General features: G+C 51.7%; 1 protein-coding gene across 2 annotated transcripts in view; it reads left to right on the plus strand.

Moving 5' to 3' along the window:
• The first annotated feature begins 328 nt into the window (after positions 1-328).
• Positions 329-24754, plus strand: part of MERTK (MER proto-oncogene, tyrosine kinase) — a 63996-nt gene continuing 39570 nt past the window's right edge. For both annotated transcript variants that reach the window (XM_039530772.1, XM_039530773.1), the window contains exons 1-5: positions 329-384; positions 10840-11281; positions 13776-13876; positions 14191-14364; positions 23373-23459. In XM_039530772.1, coding sequence (XP_039386706.1) covers positions 339-384; positions 10840-11281; positions 13776-13876; positions 14191-14364; positions 23373-23459 — 850 coding nt within the window. In that variant the 5' untranslated portion in view covers positions 329-338. The remainder of the gene's footprint in view (positions 385-10839; positions 11282-13775; positions 13877-14190; positions 14365-23372; positions 23460-24754) is intronic.

Raw genomic sequence — 24754 nt, forward strand, 5'->3', positions numbered from 1 at the left:
GCGGCTGGGCACCAGGAAACCCAGAAGCCCCTGCCCCGCACAGCCCCGCGCCCCCATCCCGCACAGCCCCATACTCGGAGCCCCTGTCCCGCACAGCCCCGCGCCCGGAGCCCCTGCCCCGCACAGCCCCGCACCCGGAGCCCCCGGCCCGCACAGCCCCGCACCCGGAGCCCCGCACAGCCCGGGCCCTGCCTGCGGAGGGCGCTCGGCCGCAGCCGCGGTGCCGGCCCTAGAGGCGGAGCCGCCCCGCCCGCCCCGCCCGGAGCGGACTCTGCGGCGCGGCCGGCGCCTCGGGGCTGTCGGCGGCGGGGCAGGGGCTCCGGCAGCGCGCGGCTGCCATGGGCCGGGACCTGCTGCTGCTGCTGCTGCTGCTCGCGGCGCTGGGTGAGTCCGGGTCCCCGAGAGGGGGGCAGTGTGTGTGTGTGTGTGTGAGTGTGTGTCTGGGAATGTGTGGGGGGCAGTGTGTGTGTGTGGGACAGTGTGAGTGTCTGGGAACGTGGGGGCAGTGTGTGTGTCTGGGACTGTGTGAGTGTCTGGGAACGTGGGGGACAGTGTGTGTGTGAACGTGTGGGGGCAGTGTGTGTGTGGGGGCAGTGTGTGTGTGTGTGTGTTGTGCAGGGGGGCGGGGCGCTGTGTGTGCACAGGGAGACTGCATGTGTGCGTTTGTGTGGGGGCAGTATGTGGGGGGTGCGGTGTGGGTACACAGGGGGGCTGTGTGTGTGGTGCTCCCCAGCCTGTGGGGATGGTGCAGTGTGTGAGTGTGCATGGGGTGTAGTGTGGGTGTGGGGGTGCAGTGTGGGTATGCAGGGGGGCTGCGTGGGTGTGTGGGTGCGCGTGGGGCTCCCCAGCCTGTGGGGAAGGTGCAGCGTGTGTGCACGTGGAGGGAGGGTGGTGTGTGGGTGTGCAGGGGGGCTGTGTGGGTGTGTGGGTGCGCGTGGGGCTCCCCAGCCTGTGGGGAAGGTGCAGCGTGTGTGCACGTGGAGGGTGGGTGGTGTGTGTGTGCGCATGGGGGGTACCGTGGGTGTGCTGGGGGTGCGGTGTGGGTGTGCAGGGGGGCTGCGTGGGTGTGTGCGCCCGCATGGGGCTCCCCAGCCTGTGGGGAGGGCACAGTGCGTGCCCAGCTGGTGGTAGGGCGCGGTGTGTGGGTCCCCGGGCAGCGCTGCCCTGGCAGGGCCCAGTCCCCACACGCTGGTGGGTATCTGTGTGGCCCCTTGGGCAGTGGAGCCTGAGCACCGCCCAGTGCGTCTCACTGTGAGCCCAGGCCAGCTGTCTGCAGGGCTTGGCAATGCCCCCCCTCCCGGGGGGGGTAGCCTCCTGCTGCGGCCCCTGGGGCTGTCTGGTCAGTGGGGTGGGTGAGGGACACTCTCGCCCCCTTAGAACAGAGTTGCCCAAGGCTCCTGGCTGTGGGGGTAACCTTCTCCCCCAGCCCTGCTAAAGTCCTTACAGCCCCCGCCACCAGCCCGGGATCTGGGATGAGTTAGACCACGCTGCTGTGCTGAGCTCCCGGGCGCAGTTTTCAACTGGGCTAGTGTCTATGTTCTGGCCCCCATCCGACACGCCAGCCTCGCTGGCCATTTCAGCACGGGGCACGGCTCCATGGGCCCCCGGGGTGCCTGGACTGCCCGCCCATCCCTGGAGCACTCAGGTGCAGTACCTGGGTGAGAACAGCGGGGGCCTTGCACTGTGCTGCAGATAGAGGGCTTCCCCTATCCCTCTCGAACACTAGGCTGGTTTGATCTAAGGGCTCACATCACATGGGGTGACCGAAGTCTCTTCCTCATATTCTGTTGTAAGCTGCTGGGAATTCTGCTCCCGCATGTGGGTCAGGAGGTAGTCATAGGTAGATGGGTCACCACTGGTTGACACCCGTTGAAGAGTCACGGTGAATACAGTGGGGTAAAGGTGCAGTACCTTAAGCCTGCAGAGAATCTGGGGAAACGTTCCTGGATTTACAACAGTGATCCGGTAATGGCTTGGCACTCAGGAGTGAGAATATCCCCGAAGAGACTGGATTCTTTCTGGTGTCTCTGTTCTGCTACCCGGGATACATTTCCCGCGAAGCAATTTAGAAAACTGTCTTTTGGGATGGAGGGACTGAAGCTGTTGATGAGATGGAAGCTCTCTTGATGGACCCCTTTGATCCTCAGTGTGAGGAACGAGACATGTCAACAACACATGGGAGGGGAAAGACCCATTTGTAAACACACGGCTTTTGGCCCTTAATGAAGAATATAGGGTTAGTGAAGTCATGAATTCTTATTGAATTCAAATAGCTCCTTACTAGAGCTGGAGTAGAGAAATATCATTTCAAGTGTGGGGTTGCTTTCCCCATTTACTTTTAAACCTTTAGTGACATTTCTTGCAGGTGTTAATAGACAAATATTCTTGTTTGTGGCTTTATTCCCCAGTCTAGTAACCAGAAAAGAAACTGTCAAGCCCTCTGAGAGCATGGAGAGCTGTTCTGATATCTTTGGGGTTTTTTCGGTACTATCTGCTTTTTTTTTATGGCTGGTTGGCTAGTCAGTCCGTTACACTGTGTCATTGTCTCTTGAAATGTATGAATAACAACAAAACTAAAGGTCTAAGAATAAAATGTAGCTGGCTGGGTTGTGTCAGGAAGTTTAAGTTTCAGATGTCCTTAGCAAGCGGAAAAGAAGTTTTTCTTTGAGAAATCTCTTACTGAGCTGTTCAAGCATTTTTCCTTGGGTCACCTGGTCACTGGTTTTTAGTACCGTGTAAGTAAACAGCAAGTGGCATAGGGAAGGTTCAGCAGCGGTCACATGCTCTTTGTTTGTGTTATGGTTAAGATTATGGTGCAGGCTTAAAAAGCTTAGTTATTTTTGCAGCGTAAGACAGTTGTTTTGCATCTTAAACCGGGAAAGCATTTCTATTTACTCTGTAAGAACAGACGAGACTGGGAACCAATTTTGTGACTTTGCAAATTTCTGTCTAAAAGTATCATTTTTCATGAGTAAAAATAGCAATCAACTTGGCAAATAAATGTATCCAGCCTCAAACTTAGGTCCTATTTGCTGGCTCTCTGTAACGTCCCCTTGAATTCTGCTCAGCTAGTCACAATGGGAAAATTAATGACATGGTGTTAAAATCTTTGAGGTGTTTGGTAATCAGGAGTACTAACCAGCTAAAAAATGGACTCAGTTAAGGCATATTGAATGTTCTTGTTGGGTAAACAAGCCACCACTTTCTACTCATTCTTTGATTTACTTTATAATTATACCCGGTGAATATTTGGTGAAAGCGACAGGTTAATCAAGATGGATCAAATTCACTGTTGGTATGACTGAAATATTGGTATAGAGGGGTGTAGATACAACAGGCAGGATTAAAAGGGAGGAGGTGTTACATTATACATCATTTGTTCTGAGATCCAGAAGGAGGCCAGATGCAGACCAGTTGAGAGTCTCTGGGTAAAGGTAAAAGGGGTGACATTGTGGTCAGGGTCTAGGATAGCCCACCAAATCAGGAAAAGGAGGCGGATGAGGCATTTCTAGAACAAATAACAGAAATATCCAAAACACAAGACCTGGTAGGAACGGGGGACTTTAAAACCCCCGACGTCTGCTGGGAAAGTAATATGGCAAAACGCAACATTTCCAGTAAGTTCTTAGAACATATTGGGGACAACTTTTTGTTTCAGAAAGTGGAGGAAGTAACTAGGAGGACAGCCACTTTAGCCTTGATTCTGACCAAGAGGGAGGAGTTGGCGTCGAATCTGAAGGTGGGTGAAAGGGATCACAGAATCATGAAGTCCATTATTTCAAGGAAAGGAAGACATTATGGCAGCAGAATAAGGACAATAGACTTCAAAAAAGCAGAGTTTAATAAACTCAGAGAACAGGGAGCTCAGGTCCCATGGGAAGAACATCTAAGGGTAAAAGGAGTTCAGGAGAGCCGGTATTAAAGGCACAACCGCAAACTGTGCTAGCACAAAGGAAAGCTAGAAAGACGAATCAGAAGCCAATGTGGCGGCACCAGGAGCTCCTTACTGACCTGAAAGTCGAAAAGGAGTCCTACAGGAAGTGGATACATGGGCGAATTGCAAAGGAGGAGCACAAAAGAACAGCACAAGCACGTAGGGACAAAATCAGAAAGGCCAAGGTGCCAAGCAAGGGACATACAAGGCAATCAGAAGAGGTTCTTTAAATACATTAGGAGCAAGAGAAAGCCAAAGGGAAGTATGGGTGCTCTGCTTAGCAGGGCAGGAGAGCTAATAACTGATGACATCAAGAAGACTGAGGTGTCTGATGCCTATGTTGCTCCAGTCTTCACTGAACAGGTTAATGATGACCAGATACTCAACACAATTTGTATTAACAACAAGGGGGAAGCCAAAGTTAGTATTCAGGCTGGCGGAGTCTGATGAAGGATACTTGCATTTCCAGCTGGAGCGGTCTCTGAACCTTTAGCAATTATCTTCGAGAATTCCTGGAGGATATCTGGAGTCTCAGAGGACTGGAGCAGGGCAAACGTAGTACTTTTCTTTAACAAGGGGAACAAAGAGAACCCCAGGGAATTATAGACCAGTCAGCCTAATGTTGATCCTTGGAAAGCTACTGGAACAAATTATTAAACAATCAATGTGTAAGCGCCTAGAAGATAATAGGGTTATAAGGAATAGCCATTGTGAATTTGTCAAGAACAAATCATGCCAAACAATCTAATTTCCCTCTTTGACAGAGTTACTGGCCTGACAGATGGGGGCAAGCAGTAGACATGATTAGTTCTAATAAGGCTTTTGGCACAATCCCATGTGACAATCTCATAGGAAACTAGGGAAATGTAAAAGCAGCAAAGAAATGTAGTCTAGGTGAATTTACTGTAAGGTGGGTGCACAACTGGCTGTACTCAGAGTAATCAGTGGTTCACTGTCAAACTGGGAGGGAGTATCTAGTGGGGGCCGGCAGGGCGTCAGTTCTGGGTCCAGTACTTTTCCATTAATTTTCATTAATGACTTGGATGATGAAGTAGAGGCTATGCCTGTAACATTTGCAGATGACACCAAGCTGGAGCGGTTGCAAGCACTTTGGAGGACAGGTTTAGAGTTCAAAACAGCTGTGACAAATTGGAGAATTGGTCTGAAATCAACAGGATGAAATTCAATAAAGACAAGTGCAAAGTACTTCACTTCGGATGGAAAAATCAAATGCACAGCTACAAAATAGGGGATAGCTGGCTAGGCAGTGGTACTGCTGAAAAGGATCTGGGGGTTATAGTGGATCACAAATTGAATACGACTCAACAATGTGATGTGAAAAAGGCTAATATCATTGGGTGTAGTAACAGAAGTGTCGTTTGTAAAACATGAGAGGTAATTGTCTCGCTCTATACTGTGTCCAAATCTGGGCATCACACTTTAGGAAAGTGTGGACAAATTGGAGAGAGTCCAGAGGAGAAGCAACAAAAATGATCAAAGGTTTTTAAAAAAACCTGACTCACTGAAGGTAGGGCAAGAAGCAATGGGCTTAATCTGTAGCAAGGGAGATTTAGGTTAGACAGGAGGAAAAACTTTCTAACTACAAGTGTAGATAAGTTCTGGAATAGGCTGCCAGGGGAGGTTGGGGAATCCCCACCATTGGAGATGTTTAAGAACAGGTTGGACAAACACCTGTCAGGATGGTCTCAGGGTTTACTTGGTCCTGTCTCAGAGCAGGGGGCTACTTGATGACTTCTTGGGGTCCCTTCCAGCCCTGCATTTCCATGACTTGAGGGTAAGCAGCCATAACTGTATTGCCATCAACATGGCAGATTCATCCAGCCAGTAGTGTATTTTGCCTGTCAAATCCAACAGAAGTTTTTACAAATAATCTAGTAAAATGATGTGTGGGGAATATTCTCCAGATCTAGTCTCTTAAAATACACAACTTTGTTTCTGAGAAATTATTTTAAAATGCTACTTTTAGTTTGATGCAAGATTGGCCTCAGGAGTACCATCAATCTAGGGAAAACTTGAATGAATAGCTCCAAAAGTGAAGTACCATGTAAGGATGGAGGGAAATGAAACCTTTGTAGGAGGTTGCTATTAGCGTTGCTTGGGAAAATGTTTACAAATCTAGTCTGCTTATCTTGTTAGACTGACCTCACACTTGGTAAAGCAACCCCCATCCTTTCATGTATTTATACCTGCTCCTGTATTTTTCACTTCATGCATATGATGAAGTGGGTTCTAGCCCACGAAAGCTTATGCCCAAATAAATTTGTTAGTCTTTAAGGTGCCACAAGGATTCCTTGGGTTTTTTTGGTGGAATGTGGGGCTGGGAAAGATGAAACTAACTGGGTGTTCTGATTTAAATCAAGGTGATTCAAAGCAATGATTTAAATCACCCATTTTAAGCAACTCTTCCATTTGTATGTGTTATTTTCTAAAGAAAGGTGCATTCTCATGGGTTGACATGACCATTAAAAAATGCTGATTTACACCTCAATAGAGCCTTTGCACTAGATTTGGTACGTTGTTTTGCTATCTAGGAGGGTGTATTATAATTATATACATTTGTTAAGCAATTATATAGCTTAATATCTTCAGATTCTTATTAATTGTATATTTTTAGTGTGTTAGAAAACAGTGAATGATTGCTTATTTACTAGATAATTAACTTTTTGCTCATGATTTGTGTCAAACTGCATTAGGATGGTAACTGGAATTACACACAACAGCAAATACAATTTATTTTTATTAAATAAAATGACCTCAAATGTTTTGGATACATAAACTTCTCTTATCAAAACATGATTTGCATTTACAACTAAATGATTTCTTAAAGGAACAGAGGGATTCACTGTAGTCAGTGAATTAAGCTGTGCAAATTTTCAGATACATCTAAGTGAAAGTGACTGGTACTTAAATTCCTACTCGTGTAAGTCTCTTAAAAATAAGACAGTCTCTTAAAGTTACTTACATTGACCTACTGAGCTATTTTTATAAAGCCTGACCTCAGAAATTCCATGTTTCTCCCCCAGTTCTTTCTTTAAAGGCTGCTTTTCCATATAACTCAGAGTTTTGGATAGAGGCGCATGGATTCGCATATTTATTTTTTCTGTAAACGTTTTAAAGAGATTATAATAAATTTAGGCGTTAACATATTTTGTATGAGTGTATGTTAGGTTTATTTTTAAAAAGAAAAACTTAGTATAACAAATAAAATTTTAAAAATCCTATTTTAAAAAAAAATGAAAAATTGTTTTTTAAATCCACCCTGAATTGTAATAGGCATTTACAGGCAATTCTCCATCCTAATGGTCAGTTATTTTCCTATAAAAGGAGCTCAATTAAGGAAGCTTTAAGTAGCAGTCGGTTGTGACCGACCCTGTCTGCACTGCAGTTAGACACCCCTGGGGGCTCGGGCTAAGGGGCTGTTTAATTGCCCTGTAGCTGTCAGGACTCAAGCTCGGGGGCCCTCCCTCCGCACAGGGTCCTAGAGCTCAGGCTCCAGCCCGAGCCTGAACATCTGCACTGCAATTAAACAGCCCCCTGGCCGAGTCAGCTGGCCCGGGCCAGCCGCGGGTGTCTAGCGGGGGTGTAGACCTACCCTTAGGTTACAAACTAGGGATCAGAGTGCGCAGGCAGCATGGTCTGTTGGTGAAGGCACATGGTGAACGTCACACACAGCTTCAGTTCCAGGTTAAGCAGTGTGTGTGTGTGTGTTTGGTCTGGGAGTTCACATATTTCTGCGAGTGGGGGATTGGCGTTCCCACCCTGCACTGAACACTCTAGTGACACTGGACCATGTCAGCTCCCCCGTGTCTGGCTAGGGGTTTGGCTTCTGTAACAAAGACACACATAACAAAATCCAGCAAATACAGTCACAACAAATGCCTGTGCTTGGCTATTCCTGGGGTCTCTCCTGGGAACATGACTCTGTCCCAGATCCTCGATCCCTCCCCCACTGCACTTTATATCCAGTCTGGGATTTACAAGCTGAACTCGCCACAGCAAGTCAACAGGAATGAATTTGTAGCCCCTGTCGAGGGGTAGCTCAGCAGAAGAACCCTGCCACAATTGCCTTCCAACCAGAGCTCCCTCAACCCTTTGTGATCACTAACCACTTGTGTGAGGTATGATCTATAACGGGGGTCGGCAGCCTTTCCGAAGTGCTGGGCCGAGTCTTCAGTTATTCACTCTCATTTAAGGTTTTGCGTGCCAGTAACACATTTTAACGTTTTTGGAAGACCTCTTTCTATAAGTCTAGAATATATAACTAAACTATTGTTGTATGTAAAGTAAAGAAGGTTTTTAAAATGTTTAAGAAGCTTCATTTAAAATTAAATTAAAATGCAGAGCCCCCCGGACCGGTGGCCAGGACCCAGGCAGTGTGAGTGCCACTGAAAATCAGCTCGCGTGCTGCCTTCGGCACACGTGCCATAGGTTGCCTACCCCGATCTATAAAATGGGGATAAGTGCCCAGAGGCTAAAGGACTTACAGACCCCAGATCTCAACTCCCACTCATGGTTAGCTGCAAGTCCGTCCTTCAGTGTTGTGTTTCTCTCCGCGGCTCTGCCGGAGAACTGCCGCGTCACCCTGCAGAAGTCATGGAGTTTATGATGCTGCAAGTCCTTGGGCAGATCACAGCAGCAAGTGCAATTGCGGCTGTCGCACAAGGGTGAGCCTAGGCTCTGCAGGGTCCAATGTTCATGTCAGCACGAGGGATATGTAATCAGTGGCATTCCCACCCTGTTCCTAGCACAGTGTGTGCTCGCTCTCGTTGGGTTTGGTCCAAACTTCTCTGCTTCCTGGGGTTTGCCTTTATTGTGAACTTAGCAACTGCAAAAAGTTCACCTCAGCCCAAGTGTTTTCCTGAGCGTCGCTCTCTTCCTAAGGGCTTTCACTGAAATCGCCCTGTACTGAATTCATTCTGCTTGGGAACACCCGGCTCCCTGTATGCTCCCAAACTGGAGCGCCAAGAGCCACCTGAGCTGGCTGGGTAGCTCAGCAGCAGAAATCAATTTCTCCCACCTGGCATCAGAGAGTTACCTTGTGTCCTTGAGCCTGCCATCCAATCATGGCTAGAGCTGCACGAAGAAATGGGGTTTTTTTTCCTCCCATTTGGTCAGAAAAAACAGACAAAATCTTCAGTTCTGTTCCGAACACTGCAGACGCGGCAGGTAAACAAACCGGCCCGGCCCGCCAGGGAGAGAGAAAACTGAGGCCACGTCCCTGCTCCAGAGTGGGGATTTAAACCTGGATTTCCTGCACCCCAAGCGAGTGCCCTACCCAGTGGGCTAAACACACACCCTGAAGCTGGTCCTGCAAAGCATTTTCCCAGCTGAAACTAGTCGGGTCAAGTTGATGAATAGTTTTGGGTCGACTGAAGCTGCGTGTTTGAGCGGCTAACCCGTTTGTCCAAAAGCTGGAGCCCAGCTCTGGTGATAGCATCACCCTCTGTGCTGAGCAGGCAGCTCCTGCCTCGCACTACAGTGCGTGGGTCAGAGTGGGGCAGGCTGTGGGTGGAGGAGACATGGGAGTAAATCCTAGCAGGGCTCACATTTCCCCTTAGACCTTCCTTCTGCTGCGAGGCAGGCGTGACGTGGGGACTGTACAGCCGTGTGCCCAGCACTGCGGGGTCGGATCCTCTCTCTCCTGCTCCTGGCTTTTTTGATCTTCCACTTAGTGCCCAGCACTCTACTCCAGGACCACGCAGGTTCAACCTTCAGTCTGTCTGTGCCTCCCCATCGTCTGACATTTCCATTGCAGGGCACCAGAGGCCCCCATCAGAATCACACCCCAAGTGTTATGCTTTGTACAAACACCCAGGAGACATGGTCCCTGCCTCAAGGAGCTCAAGTCCATCCTGGGGCAAATCACTGCACCTGCACCGAGCCCCACTGGCTTCCATGGTACTGCAAGTGGTTACAAAAGCCTTGTGAGGTAGGCAAGGCACAGCTCATGTCTGCAGCGCTTTGAGGCCCTCTCATGGGATGGCATTCTGCAAAGCCAGGGAAATGCCAGTTTTGTCTTCATTGCGGGGTGCATTGGAACCAGTACGTGGGAGACACGGAGCCTTGTATTAATGGCGGCATCTCAGTCGGTGGGTGCTGGGAAGAGGGCTGGCCAGATGTCTGCAGCGTGGCTGGTTGGCTAGATGACACATCTGCATGTGGCTGTCTTTGGCTTTTTGGGCTGTGTGGACTGTTTTGGGTCCGGTTTTATACTGCAGTGAAGGAGACATTTGGGGATGCTAGAGGGGTGTAGATAGGACTGACGGTAACATCTGGGCCAGACAAACCCCTCCTGCGGAAAACACCCGGGAGTACGGTGGGGGCGAAAACGCTGAACCTTGCCTTTGTAGTGCTCTCTTTACGCATCTCTCCTGGGGGAGGGCTTCAGGGGGTGAGTCCTTCCACCCCACCAGCTCTAGGGGCTGCGTGGGGAGGGGCACCCACAGATCCACAAAGGGAGGAGCCATCACTTACGGACGCCAGTCCCTTCACACAGCCGTGTCCCTTTTCCCCAGCCCCCCAACTTGCAGTACAGCGGCAGCAGGAGCCCTGCTGTCATTGCCTGAGCGAGGGGCTGGGCTCGGCAGTATCGGTGAAGGGGGGGTCTCTGCTGCTGTGGATGGTATTTCAGACCGGTTGGTGGAGCTTCACCAGCCAAGGGTCTGGCTCATGAACACATGCTGCATAGAGACTGGGGGTCTCTGCGGAGACGCCCCGCTAGTATTGGGTCTGCTCCACTGTGGGGGATGGAGTGTGCATGGCGAGGCCACGGAGAATAGAAACGTCGGCACTTGGGGGCTGCTGAGATACGCAGAACGCCGAGTACCGCGGTGAGCTCACGGCTGGCAATGAGCAAGGTCATAAACCTGGATCTTATTTTGCAGAGAATACTGAGGCGAGGCAGGAGAGGAGGACGTCCCACCTGTTGCCATCCACGCAAGCATTGTCGGTGGACTGGCCGGCTGCACCCCGACGCCCCCGCTCCCTTCAAACTGCCACACGTGATACCCCCAAAGCCGATGCTCAGACCACCCCCGTGGAACCATATCCTGACCAGGCCAATGCATCTGTCTTGGACGAAGCCTCTGCGGCCCACTCTCTACAGCAAGTTAAATTCAATCCCACAGTAGGCCATATATTAATTAATGAGCATAAAGATTTCAAGTTTAACTGCTCGATTAAGGGACCCCATCTCTTATTCAACCAAGACTCTGCTGTCATTTCCTTGTGGAAAGATGGGAAGGAGCTGCAGGAGCCTGGCCGCATGTCCACTCGACATTACCAGGTCACGGACGATGTCGAAACAACAATGGTCTCTGCCTTCAGGTAAACGAGCCAGCTGTTTAAAAGGTGGTTCACTGATTGCCATCTTCAGTTCGAGAGTACTTAGCAGCTAAAAACTCTAGCACAGCCCAGTAGCTTAGATCTCTGCCCGTAGATCCCTGCAGACGACGGCTAATAGTGCTCCTGGACCTCAGCCAGCAGGGGTAGATTTCAGCTTGGAGAGAGCTGTGGTGTTTGCTGATCAGGGTAACAGTCAGGGCTGGTGGAAGCAGCAAAGAATCCTGTGGCACCTTATAGACTAACAGACGTTTTGCAGCATGAGCTTTCGTGGGTGAATACCCACTTCAAGTTTGGCTGCTCCAGTCTTCGGTAACACCACAGGCTATTCACACCCTTCCTGACTTGTCAGGCAGGTACAACTGCAGACCTGAAAAGCTAGTTTTAACCCTTTCTTGCGCGATGGAAAATAGGAATCCGGTGATGACAGAAAACACAGGCTCACCCACACACCCTTTGCTTTAAGTCATCTTCCCCAAAGCAAACCCAGCCCCCTCAGGCGTGACAGATCCAGGAACAGAGGGGGTGGGGGATAGAGCTCCCGGATGGTCCAGCACGAAGCAGGGGCTGGGATTGCTGTCAGCTCAGCCCCCCGTCATGGCTCTTTTTTTAAAGAAGGCAGATCGTCAGTCCCGCTGCGGTCAGGATGGCTGGACCGGGAGGCAAGGGTTGGCCCTCGGATGGAACAGAGCTCCTCTCTGTCCTAGGGTCAGATCCACTGGTGATGGCATTCAGCAAGGACCCAGGACCGTAGGAGAGGCACAGCTAAACCCGGCCGCATGGCATAACCTTCCGCAGGCGGGAATCGGCCGCATGAAACCCACAGTGCAGGGAGGAAAAGGAAAGGAGATCCACTAAGCCAAACATAGACCCCCCCCACAGATACCGTCCCCTCCCGCACTCCTCCCACGCACACTGTATGTTGGGTGTGTAGCTTCTGAGTCCAGGGAAAAACCCAGCTTGCCCATGACTGTCATTTACAAGAGGGCCCCAGAGATGTGCTTTTCACCATTGTCGTGTGTAACAGGACCACTGTGAGACAGTCCTGAAACAAACACGCGTGCCGGTCTCAAAGCAAACTTCCTAGCATGCATCCGGTTCTTCTCAGCATTGCTGCCATGAAGTGATTCAGTGGAACATTTTCAAAGGCCCCTAATGTCACCTAAGAGTTTAAGTCCCGTTGCAAGGGGGTGGGGTTGTGCTCCTAAAGTGCTTTGAAAAATGCTGTCCCTAGGCCCTTCCATCTCCAGGCCATAGGGAGAGATGGGGACAAGGAGCCTGGGGGAAGGGAGAGGGGAGAAGACAGGGACTGGGAGCTGTGGTGGGGGACACTGAACGAAAGGGACTGGCTTGGCAAGGAGACTGGGGCTAGGAGCCGGGAAGGTGTGTGTGTGGGGGAGCAAATCACATCAACCAGACTTTACACAGGGGGTCGCTAATTGCGTGTCCCTCGTTAACCAGGTGCCTGACTTGAGACCCTGGGGGCTGATGTAAAAAGTGCTGAGTTCTCCGAGCACAACTGAAGTCCCTGGGAGCTGGGCTTGGAACGTGTATGATGCCAAGTCCTCTGCAAAGTCAGGTCCTGGGTGTCTCAGATTGTGCTCCCAGAATTAGTGGATGCTTGTGACTGTAACCTGTCTGTGCATCAGTTCCCCTCCTGTCCTGTGGGGGGTCATAGTGCCCCCCCATCCCAGGGCATTGTGAAAACAAACGTTAAGAAATGTGTGAAGCGCTGAACTACAGCAGCGATGCCGATGAGCACCGTAGAGAAGCCAAGAAGGATGTTCATAATTCTGTTTCCAGAGCAGGGTTTGAATAGTGGCAACCATAGAGCCGCACGTTAAATCCTGAGGCTAAAACAGCGGTCAGCTGCTCCGTGAGTGGGTACCGGCCACCCTGTGGACTGAATGAAGCAGGGCCGCCTGGGAAAAAAGCATGTGATCCAGTAATCATGGTGGTTCTTGCCCACGTGCTCAGGGTCTAACTGATCACCATGTTTGGGATCAGGAAGGAATTTCCCCCTGGATCAGATTGGCAGATACCCTGATTGGGTGTTTCGCCTTCCTCCACAGCATGGGACATGGGTCATTTCCAGGTTTAAACTAGTGTAAAAGGTGGATTCTCTGTAACTTGAAGTCTTTAAATCATTATTTGAGGACTGCGGAACTCAGCCAGAGGTTAGGGGTCTGTTACAGGAGTGGGTGGGTGAGGGTCGGTGGCTTGCAGTGTGCAGGAGGTCAGACTGGGTGATCATGATGGTCCCTTCTGGCCGGAAGGTCTGAGTCCAGTTAAAGACTGTACCATAATGCATTTGCACAAGAAGGTTGCATCTTTTGAGTGCTTGACTTTGCAACCGTAACATTCTTTTAATGCCATTTTTGTGGGTAATACTGAGATCCAGCGTAAAAGTGTTCCAGCATTTCTTGTCTTTTGTGCCAGTGGTAAGTCTCAAGGTGAACCCTTTCCTCTCCCCTGGCAGCATAACCAATGCTCAGCGCTCTGATAACGGGTCCTACAGCTGCAAACTGAAAATCCACAATGAGGAAATTGAGTCAGACCCCATCTTCGTCCAGATGGAAGGTAAGGAGGGGCCTGAAAGAGGCATTTAGTAAGAATGTCAGCGCGCTGGCTGGAGAGTTCGTGGCAGGGGTCATGTATGGGGCTGGGCAGTTGGGAGCAGGAGCTGGACTGGAGTGGGAGTGAGCAATCCAGGAGCAGGAGATGGTGGAGCGGGCTGGGCTACTCAGTGTGGGAGGCAGGTGCCAGTGCACACGATGCCGGTGCTGAGAGCCGCTGTTGCATTGGCAGCGATGCTGGCAGACCTGGGTGTTATTGGCTAGTGTTATTGCTGCAAGTGTTTTTAAGGTGCCTGGTCTCCGTGCCTTTCTGCGTAGGGCTCCCCCACTTCCTTCGGCAGCCCCAGAGTCTGAACGTTACCAGGAACAGACCGTTCAACCTCACATGCGAGGCGATGGGGCCCCCGGAGCCTGTGCAGATTTACTGGTTTCGGAACAGCAGCAGGGTGAATGAGCAGCCGTACATTTCCCCCTCTGTCCTGACTCTGCCAGGTGAGTGTCGCCCGGGGGCGGTTTCAGCGTGCCGGGGGCCGTCACTGCAGCAGGAGCGTGGTAAGTTCCACAGCTGTCCCGCTTGGCTGGCTGGCGTTCGCCAACTGAACTTGCTGGTGGGCAGTTGGCTGGTGCGCCTGGCTAACGGCTGGCACGCAGAAGCAGCCAGGAACGCAATGGCCCTTGCCTTCAGCCATCCTGCTCTGCAATAGACGTGATCTCATCTCGCTGCAGGGCTCGCTCCCATGTTGAATTGATGGTTACATCCTTGCACTGATATACAAAGAGTCAAACCCTGCCCTGACGGACACGTTGGCCTAGCAGGGTTCATGCCATGTCCCATTCCTCAGTACCACCTTAGAATGCAAACCCTGAACTCTGACCCCACCAAGGGTTGATGCAGAAATGATGGTCTGCGGGTCTCTGATGGTCTGCAGGAGGCCTGGCCGGTCCAAATTGTGCTGATCCCTGCTGGCCTTGAAGTCTATATATCGAGGGCTCTTCCCGCGTCATATGCTTCCCCGGTGCAGGGCTGTCTAGCAGCCCGGTGTGGTGATGCCGCTGAGGTCAGGGTGGATGCTTTGTTACACAGGGGTGGTGGGGACTGTGGTGCGCACGCTGCGTTACTCTGCACGTTGGCGCACGTGGGACCCAGTTCTAGCACCCATCAGTGGAAGTGAGGAACATGATGTGTTAAATGAGGAGGCTTAGCTGGCTGTGGAGGGTTTGTTTGGGTGCATGCTGCCGTTAAGGGAATGTCTTCATTGCAGAGTTAACCCAGGCTCTTCCTGGGGTGTCGCCCCCAACCTCTGTCCCATCCACACACACTCTGGCTGAGTGTGACGCTGCTTTCAGCCTGGGCTCTCTGGCCCGTCCGCGGCTATAGGCTAGAGCCCCTGTGAGGCTGGTAACCCGCCTGCTTGGCAGCGAGGACACAGGCTAAATCCTTCCAGTGCTGGTCGTCCTCCAGTGCCCGCCCACAACTCCTCCTTCCCCCCGGCCCCGTGTGCCCAGAAGGGGCAGTTTTCCCACAGCTCTCACAGGAGAGCAGCTGGGCACAAAGACCCGTGGGATGTGCCCCGAGGAGGCCTGGTGACACGCCCAGGTGAGCGCAGCACCAGCGAGGCCACCGGGACTCGAGCGCGGCTTCGCAGCGGGGCCCTCACACCCGGGCTGGGCTGAGCCAGGTGCCCAGTGCCGTAGTTAACGCCCAGTGACCGGGACTGGCTTTAACCTCGGAGCGCGCCATGGTGAGAGTAGGGATATTACAGCACTCGTTAGGCATCTCCTCCCAAACGTGAACAATGAAACCACTTCAGCTTCGCTAACTCGCTGACTCGAATGAGCTGGACCATGAATTATTTGGGAGGTAACAAGATTTTGCACCGTCCCTGCGAACGTGGCCCCTCGCATGGCAGCGCAATGCCTTTCGCTTGGAGCGAGCGCATGGAGAGGCTGTGAAGTGAGCCCTAACTCAGCTGAACAGGTCTGATTGTTCCTGAGGTGAAAGTCGCTGCTTTGCCCTTCCCTCCAGGCTCAGTGTGGTGAGGGTGAAAACAGAGTCATTGCTCAGGCTTGTCTGATAGTGCAGGGACCTGCACGGGATCCCCATTCCTGAGTCGAGCAGGAACATGGCGCCGTGGCTTGCAGAGTGGGATGGACGGGGACGCTCGTCATACCCCGAAGGGGGGGGGGGGCAGAGGCTATGTCTCCCCGCTGCGAGATACAGATCGGCTTGGGTCACATGAAGCAAAAGGGCTGGTTTGGGGGCTTCTAGCCGCTTTCAGTTCAGGGTTGGAAATTTCTTCTGACAAGGAAGTTTGCAGTCAAACTCCCCTTCCCCCCATCCACGAACAGCCCGTTCCTGCCAGCAGCCCCAGGAACCTGCAAGCGCTGAGTCTATGGAGAAGGCTGTTCCGATAAGAGAATGCCTGTCCTGGTGCAGAGAGCCCAGAATCGCAAAGGAAGTCAGCAGGTGGCTCTAGCTTTGCTCTGGTGCTTCTGAGGATCGGTTCCCCCACCAGCCCACGCAGCAGTTTCCTTAGGGTTTGTCTACACTGCAGTTAACCCCCCTCCCTCCCTCGCCCCCGCCCTCCATGCAGCTGGGCCGTGTCAGCTGACTCAGGCTCACGGGGCTGTAAAACTGCTGTGTAGACATCAGAGCTGGGGCAGGGGGAAATGAAATGAGGAAGTGAAAGCGGCATTTCCTGCGTGGTGTCTGGGTCCTCTCCATGGCAGGGTCACTGCGTGTGTTTCCTTTCCTCTAAGGGCTGGATCCTCAGGACTCCTGCTGTGAACTTCCATGAGAACAGGCAGGGCTGGGAGGGAGGTGGGCTGTCTTAGGCTGGCACACAAGGGAGCTGGATGAGGTGCATTCAGTCCAGGGGCGGCTCCAGGCCCCAGCACGCCAAGCGCGTGCTTGGGGCAGCATGCCGCGGGGGGCGCTCTGCCGGTCACCGGGAGGGTGGCAGGCGGCTCCGGTGGACCTCCCGCAGGCGTGCCTGCGGAGGGTCCACTGGTCCCGCGGCTTCGGTGGAGCATCCGCAGGCACGCCTGCGAGAGGTCCACCGGAGCCGCGGGACTGGCGACCGGCAGAGCGCCCCCTGCGGTGTGCCGCCGTGCTTGGGGCGGCAAAATGCCTAGAGCCGCCCCTGATTCAGTCCGTCAGTGTATTGAGCGATCTGAGAGGCTTATTGTGGGTGCAGGATCACCGGGGTTCCCGGGCTGGATTTTCCCCTGGGGCCACTGGCAGCCGATGTAGATCAGAGCAGCTATAGGGCTGCAAGTGCAATGCCTCCGAATTGCACCGAGCACTCCTGGGCTGGAGCCAAGGATCAGGGCCCGTGGTTTAGCTTTCTCCCCAGACTCCTGGCTCCGTGGGGTTGAGCGTTAGCACATGGCAGGGTTTCTCTACAGGTGCTGCTGAGTTTCACTCTGGCCTCCAGGCTGGGCGTGACCCTGGATTTTCACAGGGGTGTGAGTGTTGCTGAGATCACACCTGGTTACGCTGCTGCTGCTGTTGCCAGGGGACCCCAGGAGAGTGAACAAAGGGGGATGTAGAAGAGCCTTGGATATGCATGGAGGGTAGGGAGTGGAACGAGACCTGGCAAATCCAGATGAGTAAGGGAGAGAGACACGTCCTGTCTGCAACTGATCTTATTCCCACTCTGATGTAAAATCCAGGAGGATTTTGCCATAAAAGAGCAAAGAGTGGGATTTACTTGATTCACTCCCAGCTGTACACGTGCTATGCTATAGCTGGCATGTCTTGGGCTCCACAGAGAGATTTTAAAAGGCAGCAAAAGCCGGAAGATCTGACTCATGCCTTCTGCATTTTTTGTCTATGTTTGGCAAACTCTAGGTCTGATGGTTGGAGCAATTTTTCTCACCCAAGTCACCCTATTGGCATCAAAGGGACGACTTGCATGAGCAAGGGCTGTTTGGTTGAGCAAAGATTTCAGTGCAAGACCCTGATCCCCGTGATTACGGCCTAGAAAATTAGAAGGTAAAAATAAATCCTCTTTCGAAAAGCATTTTCAAACCACTGAAAAGAACCCTGGGAAATCCCAGCTCTGCCAGGCAGATAGGAATGAAATACAAGGGTTGCCTTGTTTTTATGGGATTTTTAATCGAAAACAGGAAAACTTCAGAGATATGTAAAAGTAAGGCAGGAAGGAAGCCAGTGAGTAACCCCTGCTCCCCATTAAACAATTCTGGGTTATTGTGCCAAGCGTTCCTTAACATTGTGAGAACAGGAGCATGAAGAAGGAAAGTTGTCCATAACATCACATCAGCTGAAAAATATATCCCAAGGAGAGAACGTTGGAAACGAAACCTGCAAAAACACGCACAAAGCCGACTGCAAACCGTTAAGTCCCACTAGTAAAAGTCAGTGGCTAGGAAGCAAAGGCAATTAGCTCTGACAAACACCGCTGTGTTTGGGAGTGCTATTAATTTATTTCAGTAGGAGGTGGGTATACTTTGTTGTCAGTTAGGTGCATGCGTGCTCTCTCTGTGTGCTCTCCCAGCCCTGCACAAACAGTTGGTTCAGTAGATCTCGATAGCACTACCCAGAAAGAACGACCACTGGCACGGTTCAGTGACAAAGGTACTTGGCCAGGATTATTGCCCTCAAGATAGTCCTAGCACCCTGGCTCCATGGTTACACGTATGCTAAAACATGAGTGCCCAGTGTGCAGTAGGACTTTCTGATGCCCCCTTGGCCACACAAAGGGTTACAGTGAGGTACCCCAATCTTTACAGACCGAGACAAACAACTTCTGTGCCACCTCACGTGTTTCAGGACACCTGCTTGTTGCCTCCCTTTGTATTATGCTCCAGGTGTCTTGGGCAAAACATCCTCTTATCTGGTGTTAGCTCAGGGTGTCCCTGAGCTAATCTTTGTGAGTGTGTTCTCACATATACCTAGTATCTGTTGCTTCTTAGAAGTGCCTGTGTTTTAGCCACGCTAGCAATACTTTTGCCAAGGTCACATATCAGACAGTGAACTTGTAAACATCTGCTTTAATCCATGGACTGATTTTTGTTCCTCTGGGTCAGGCCTCGAATCTTGCACCAGGCCAAGTGCTCCAGGCTCTCTTCTCTCTTACGTACTTTATAATACCGGTATGGTAATTAAAGCAGCAAGGAGTCCTGTGGCACCTTATAGACTAACAGACGTATTGGAGCACGCGTAATTAAAGAGTAGCTATACTGTAGTTATAGCCCAGTTCTAACAATTGATAGCTGGCATTACCAATAATTCATATAACCAAGAGCTGTCCTTCCTGCCTGCGTTACTCAGCATTGCTGTCTATCTTTTAGAATCCTGGCACATTAACGCCAGGGCAGGGCCGCCCAGAGGGGGGGGGCCAAGTGGGGCAATTTGCCCTGGGCCCTGCAGGGGCCCCCATGAGAGTTTTTCGGGGGCCCTGGAGCAGCATCCTTCACTCACTCCGGGGGCCCCGGAAAACTCTCACGGGGCCTGGGCCCCCAGAGCATCTTCCACGGCAATTCGGCAGTGGGGGGTCCTTCCGCTCCAGGACCCACCGCCGAAGCGCCCCGAAGACCCGTGGCGGTGGGGTCCTTCCGCCCTGGGAACGGCGGCAATTCGGCGGGGGGGGCCCCCCACCGCCGAAGACCCCAGGCCCCCTGAATCCTCTGGTTGGCCCTGCTCCATGGTAACCACCCTGTAATTATTGGGAGTGAGGAAACTCCACATTTCCACTGCAGATATTTAACTTTAAGAGAAGCAGTCGGCTGCTGAGAAGCATTATAAAAATCCAAATGGAAACTAGGGGTACGTCTTCACTACCCACCGGATCGGCGGGTAGCAATCGATTTCTCAGAGTTCGATATATCGTGTCTCATGTAGACGCGATATATCGAACCCCGAACGCGCTCCCGTCGACTCCGGAACTCCACCGGAGCGAGTGGCGGTAGCGGAGTCGACGGGAGAGCCACGGACGTCGATCCCGCGCCCTGAGGACGGGTAAGTAATTTGAGCTAAGGTACTTCGACTTCAGCTACACTATTCACGTAGCTGAAGTTGCGTACCTTAGATCGACACCCCCCCCCCCCCCCCCAGTGTAGACCAGGCCTAGGAATTCCTCAGAAACCTGCAGCCTGATTCATTTCAGGCTTCTCAAGCTCCTCCCCGGCCCCAGAGATACCAGGCACAGTGCTAGATTGGGTGGTAATTCGTTGTATCAAAAGTTAGAACAGTTCTGTAACTACACTCTAGTTAATGGTGGTGTAACATGGTGTATATCTAACGAGGGGAGTACTCCTATAATCATTAAGACATCCAGCATTAAGCTCTTGCTTGTATAATCGTAAAGGGGATCCAAGTGTGGATGAAATCTTGATACCCATCCTAGAGACAGAGTGAGTTTTGTCCATCATCAGAAAGACTTGTGTCCTTTTGAGCATTGCTGGGTTTTATTTTATATTCTGCCTCCTAGTCTGATCGGAGCAGAAACTGAATGAGCCCTTGTCTTCTGGATGGAGAGCGTATAGTGGGGTGTGGTGGGAATAAGGGATAATAGTGATAAATAATGCAGAGAGGTTGGGAAAGGGGAGATCTGTGGATTTGGGCAGCTTAGAAGATGCGCCCGCTCTCGGGTGGATGTAAAGGTGAACCAAGTTCTAACAACTCACTGGTTTGTTTCACTATTTGCCAGACTCTGGGAATGGGCGACGGGATGGATCACACGCTAACTGCCCTGTTAGGTTCACTCTCTCTGGGGCACCTGGCACTGGCCACTGTCGGAAGGCAGGATCCTGGGCTGGATGGACCCTTGGTCTGACCCAGTCTGGCCGCTCTTATGTTCCTTACTGTACCCTTTAGGTTTGGAACCCATTGGCCCCCTGCAGTAGTCTAGGCTCTGAATAGGAAGAATTCACAACATTATGTCTGGTTTATTAGCCCACTACGCAATAGTCTACTTACAAAGGTCCAAGCTGAAGGCAAAGCGTCCATTGACTTTAAAGGGTCAGGATTTGGGCCATAACGAGTGCTGGTGTTTCAGTGCTGCAGCAGCCTATGGACTGAGGGATCATTTTCCCTGCCCCAGGTGGACGGCTCTGGGCAGGTGATTGATCCTGGCAGGAGCAGTGCTGGGATTGTAACAGGGCTTGCTGACAGGCAGCTCCGGGAGTCAGTCTGAGAGCAGAGCGCACCAGCAGCATGGGGGGAAGATTCCTTTCCCCAGCTCTCATTCTGACCAGCGAGGGCTACAGCTTCCCGCCCCGTCCTTGGAGCAGGCAGCAGGCGCACTGTACGTAGGACAATATAGACCCTCCCCGCCAAATACCCTGCAGTTCCTGTATTGGATGGGGCCAGGGAGCCTTCACAATCCCTGCCTTAGACACAGGTTGTCCATTGGCAAATATGCGTAGGTGGGCAGCTCTGCCCGGCTGCAGAGGGGCTGCTGGGCTCCTCCCCTCGACGGCAGAGGTGGCTGGTAGTGGCTTAAAGAGTGATTTAAAGTGAGGCACTTAGGAGTTTGGGGAGGGCGCCCAACCTTAAGGAGAGCCCTGGTCTCTGTGTCCTGCACGCCAAGGAACAGCGTGTCCCCGGCGTCGGTGTGTAGGATCGCGCAGAGCAGGAAGTGGGTTGGGAAAGGGGATGCCCAGACTCTGAGTCTACTGTGGTATCCAGAGGCTCCCACGACATGTTGTGCACATACTTCTCCCTTCCTCTTGGATTCTGGAAGTAACGCCCAGAATTCTGGCCTCTGTCCCACTGGGCGAGCCGCCCTGTCAGATAAGGGCACTGCCAATGTTCCTTTATGATCAGCAAAGGCCACCACACATCATAAGCACTGCCTTCATCCCAGTGTTTTAGCTAGAAGCCAGTCAGCCTTAGATTGTCCGTCCCCACCGGAGCCCACCGCGCCCCTCAGTCCAGACCCTTTTCCCTCTCAACTCTCCTCCCTGTCGACCCCTGCGTGGGCCTGGGCGGGTCGAGTGGTTTGATTGGCAGGTAGAGGCCAGAATTCTGGGCCCTTCCAAACTAGCACTAAAATATTTGTATGAGATTTAGACTTCCCTGGCCTGACTTAAGGGCAGGTAGGGGACTAAAGACTCCCAGGATGGCCAGAGACTGAGGTCAGCCTATAAAAGCCCAGGGCCGAGACCGCAGCTGGTGTGTCTTAGCGGAGCCTGTTGACTGCAGTGAACCACGTCACGTCGCCCCAGCTGAACATCTGGGCCACAGTGTTCCTCTTTGGGAGTGAGGGGACTGGCAGACAGGTGGACCTGGTCTGCAAGTCCTGCCTAGAGATTAACATCAATGTCCCCCTGCCTTTAGGAACAGCTACTGCACAGGGCATGGGGGCTGTGGTCCTGTGCCCACAGAGCCGGCGACAGGGTGGGCTAGCCAGCCTTTGTCGTTGTAGGGAGTGTCCTGCAAAAGAAGAGAGCTCTTCCAGTGGCTCTTTAAACTGCCAGGGCGGCCACCTCTGCTGCGTGTTTAGGAGGCGGCAGAGCCATGGGGAGAGCGTCAGTGGGGCAGTGTGGGCACAGCAGCCGGCAGCACCAGCAGGCCCTTGGGAGGGGAGTAAATCCATCGTGTGACGTTCTCCAGTCCCCTTGCAGTGGTCCAGGGTGCTCCGTTCTGCACATGGCCCATGTTCCCGTTGGGAAGAAGTGAGGTTTTGGGTGAGGCACCATTATCTGGGTGGGGGTCACAGCTGGACCCCGGAGGGTTCTGCTGCTGCTATCGCACTTGGGTGGCTTGGGCAGTCTTTAAAAACAAACCAAAGGTTTATTGTCTTGAGTTCTTCCTCTTTCTGCCTCTCCATTTCTCAAATGGGGCAACAGCCAATGCTGTGGGCTACAGAACTGGGTCTGCCCCCCTCATCTCACGCTTATGTTCTCTGCTTCTTAGTTAAAATATCAGGTGAAATCCTGGCCCTACTGAAGTCAGCGGGAGTTCTACATAGGTTTTTATACTGTGCTCATCACTATAGTATCTGAGTGCCTGGCGTCATTGGGACCAGGATGTCAACTTTCTCCTCTCCTGCTTACTGCGCTGCACGTGCAGAAATGCAGCGTATGGCAAATTTGAAGTGGTTCATGCAAAAATGGGTTATTCATGTTCATGGGAAAAGAAAATAACTTTTTTAAAACAAAAGAAGCTGCAAAGTCTCCCCTTCGTGTGTGAAGGAGTGTTGATGTTCAGTCGTGGTTCGTGGCTAGCTGAACACCACCTGGGAATTGGTATCTTTGTGTGGAGAATGAAATTAAATGAGCTTGAAAGAAATACAAGGCGGTGAAAGGACTTCCCTTTGTCCTGCGAAAGTTCCCCACCGCCTGGCCATTGTCCTGTTATAGTGCACTCTGTGTATCAGATGACTTTTAAAAAACTAACTTTGTATTTGTGGATAATCTTAGCACTATACCCAGATGTACAGACACTCTTTTCCCAACCTATGTATTATATAATTTTTTTTAACATTAGCTTTAATAAAATGTTTAAATCTGTTTATTTTATCCTACTGCAGGTCTTAGCGAAACTGCAATATTCAGCTGTGAAGCTCACAATAGGAAAGGACTAACTGCCTCGAATGAAGTGCAGATCAATATAAAAAGTAAGTGGTGAACATGAAGTCTGTCTCACTACTGCTGCCAAGGTTTCTGCCTAGTAAACTCTCTGCCAGGGTGCCTGGGAGAGATTCACAGCAGGGAGCAGTATTAGGCCCTCATGGGCTGCTGGGCTCTGAGGAGGCTGCTGGTGGGGGGGGGGGGGCCTCCATGCTGGAGCAGCAGAAAGCAGGGGGCCACAGCTGCAACATGCCTGTCCTGGGTGCTGGTAGGAGCCTGGTGTGCCACTGAGGGCCAGGCCTACAGGGCCCCACCCAATACAATTACACTGTCTAAAAGCAAAAAAAAAAAAAACCTGTCTGTGGCTCCTGCCTGAGCCCACATGGCAGTGAGACTGTGGAATGAGGTTATTGTTAGAGCTGGTTGGGAATTTTTGGACAATAAATTTTGTGCTAGAAGATGCTGATTCATCAAAACCAAAACTGTCCACGGAAAAGTTTTGGAAAAGCCTTGGAAAACAAAGTTTCGGAATCATTCAAATGTCCCATTTTGACATTTTACAAAACAAAGTATAATTGTTCAGGTCAAAATGATGTTTTGTCATAAAATTTAAAATTTGATTTATAGTTTTAAAAAAAACCTTGAAAACAAAAGAAGTCAGCGTAGAAAGAATCCTTTAGAAATGATCTCAGTGTTTCACTTGACCCAGTCTGATATTTTTGCATTTTTGGGTGATGAACATTTTCAAGATTTTGTGTTTTCATCCCAATTCGGGGTGGGAAAATATTTTCAAAAATTCTCACCGGACAGGAGAACCGTTTCCTGCCCAGCTCTAGTCATTGCATTGGAAGCTGTGCTCCAAAGCCTGGTCTCAAACCTCCCCCGGGCCATGACAGAGATTTCTGCAGGTTGTAGTGTTGGGGAGAGCAGGTATTGCCCCTACCCTAGAGGACAAGATGCACCAAACCCACCAAACCCCATAAATCCTGAGAGCTGGATGGAGGCACCGCGTGTCTGCGCTTTGGTCTGAGTCTCTCCCCTCCACAGCAGGGCATGCTGCCTTCCCTCCCTTGCTGGCCACAGCAACAACTCCCCCCCCCCCCCCATTGACGCCAGTGCAGCCCAAGCGTCCCCTGTCGGGATTCTGCTAGCTGGAAAGCTGGGTGTCCGCAGGGCTGAGACTGGGGGAGGAAGCACCCGAGAGCTCACTTGTAAGCAGAGCTGTCAAACCGAGGGGAGTTTCAGAAGGGCTGTGCCATTCCCTCCCTTCCTTCCTGGTCCGAGCCAGCCTCCGTGTTTCCATCGGAAGTGATGGGAATTCCTGAAATTCCCAAGCTGGAGT

The sequence above is a fragment of the Mauremys reevesii genome, linkage group 3, assembly GCF_016161935.1.
Source record: "Mauremys reevesii isolate NIE-2019 linkage group 3, ASM1616193v1, whole genome shotgun sequence".
Taxonomy (NCBI): domain Eukaryota; kingdom Metazoa; phylum Chordata; order Testudines; family Geoemydidae; genus Mauremys; species Mauremys reevesii.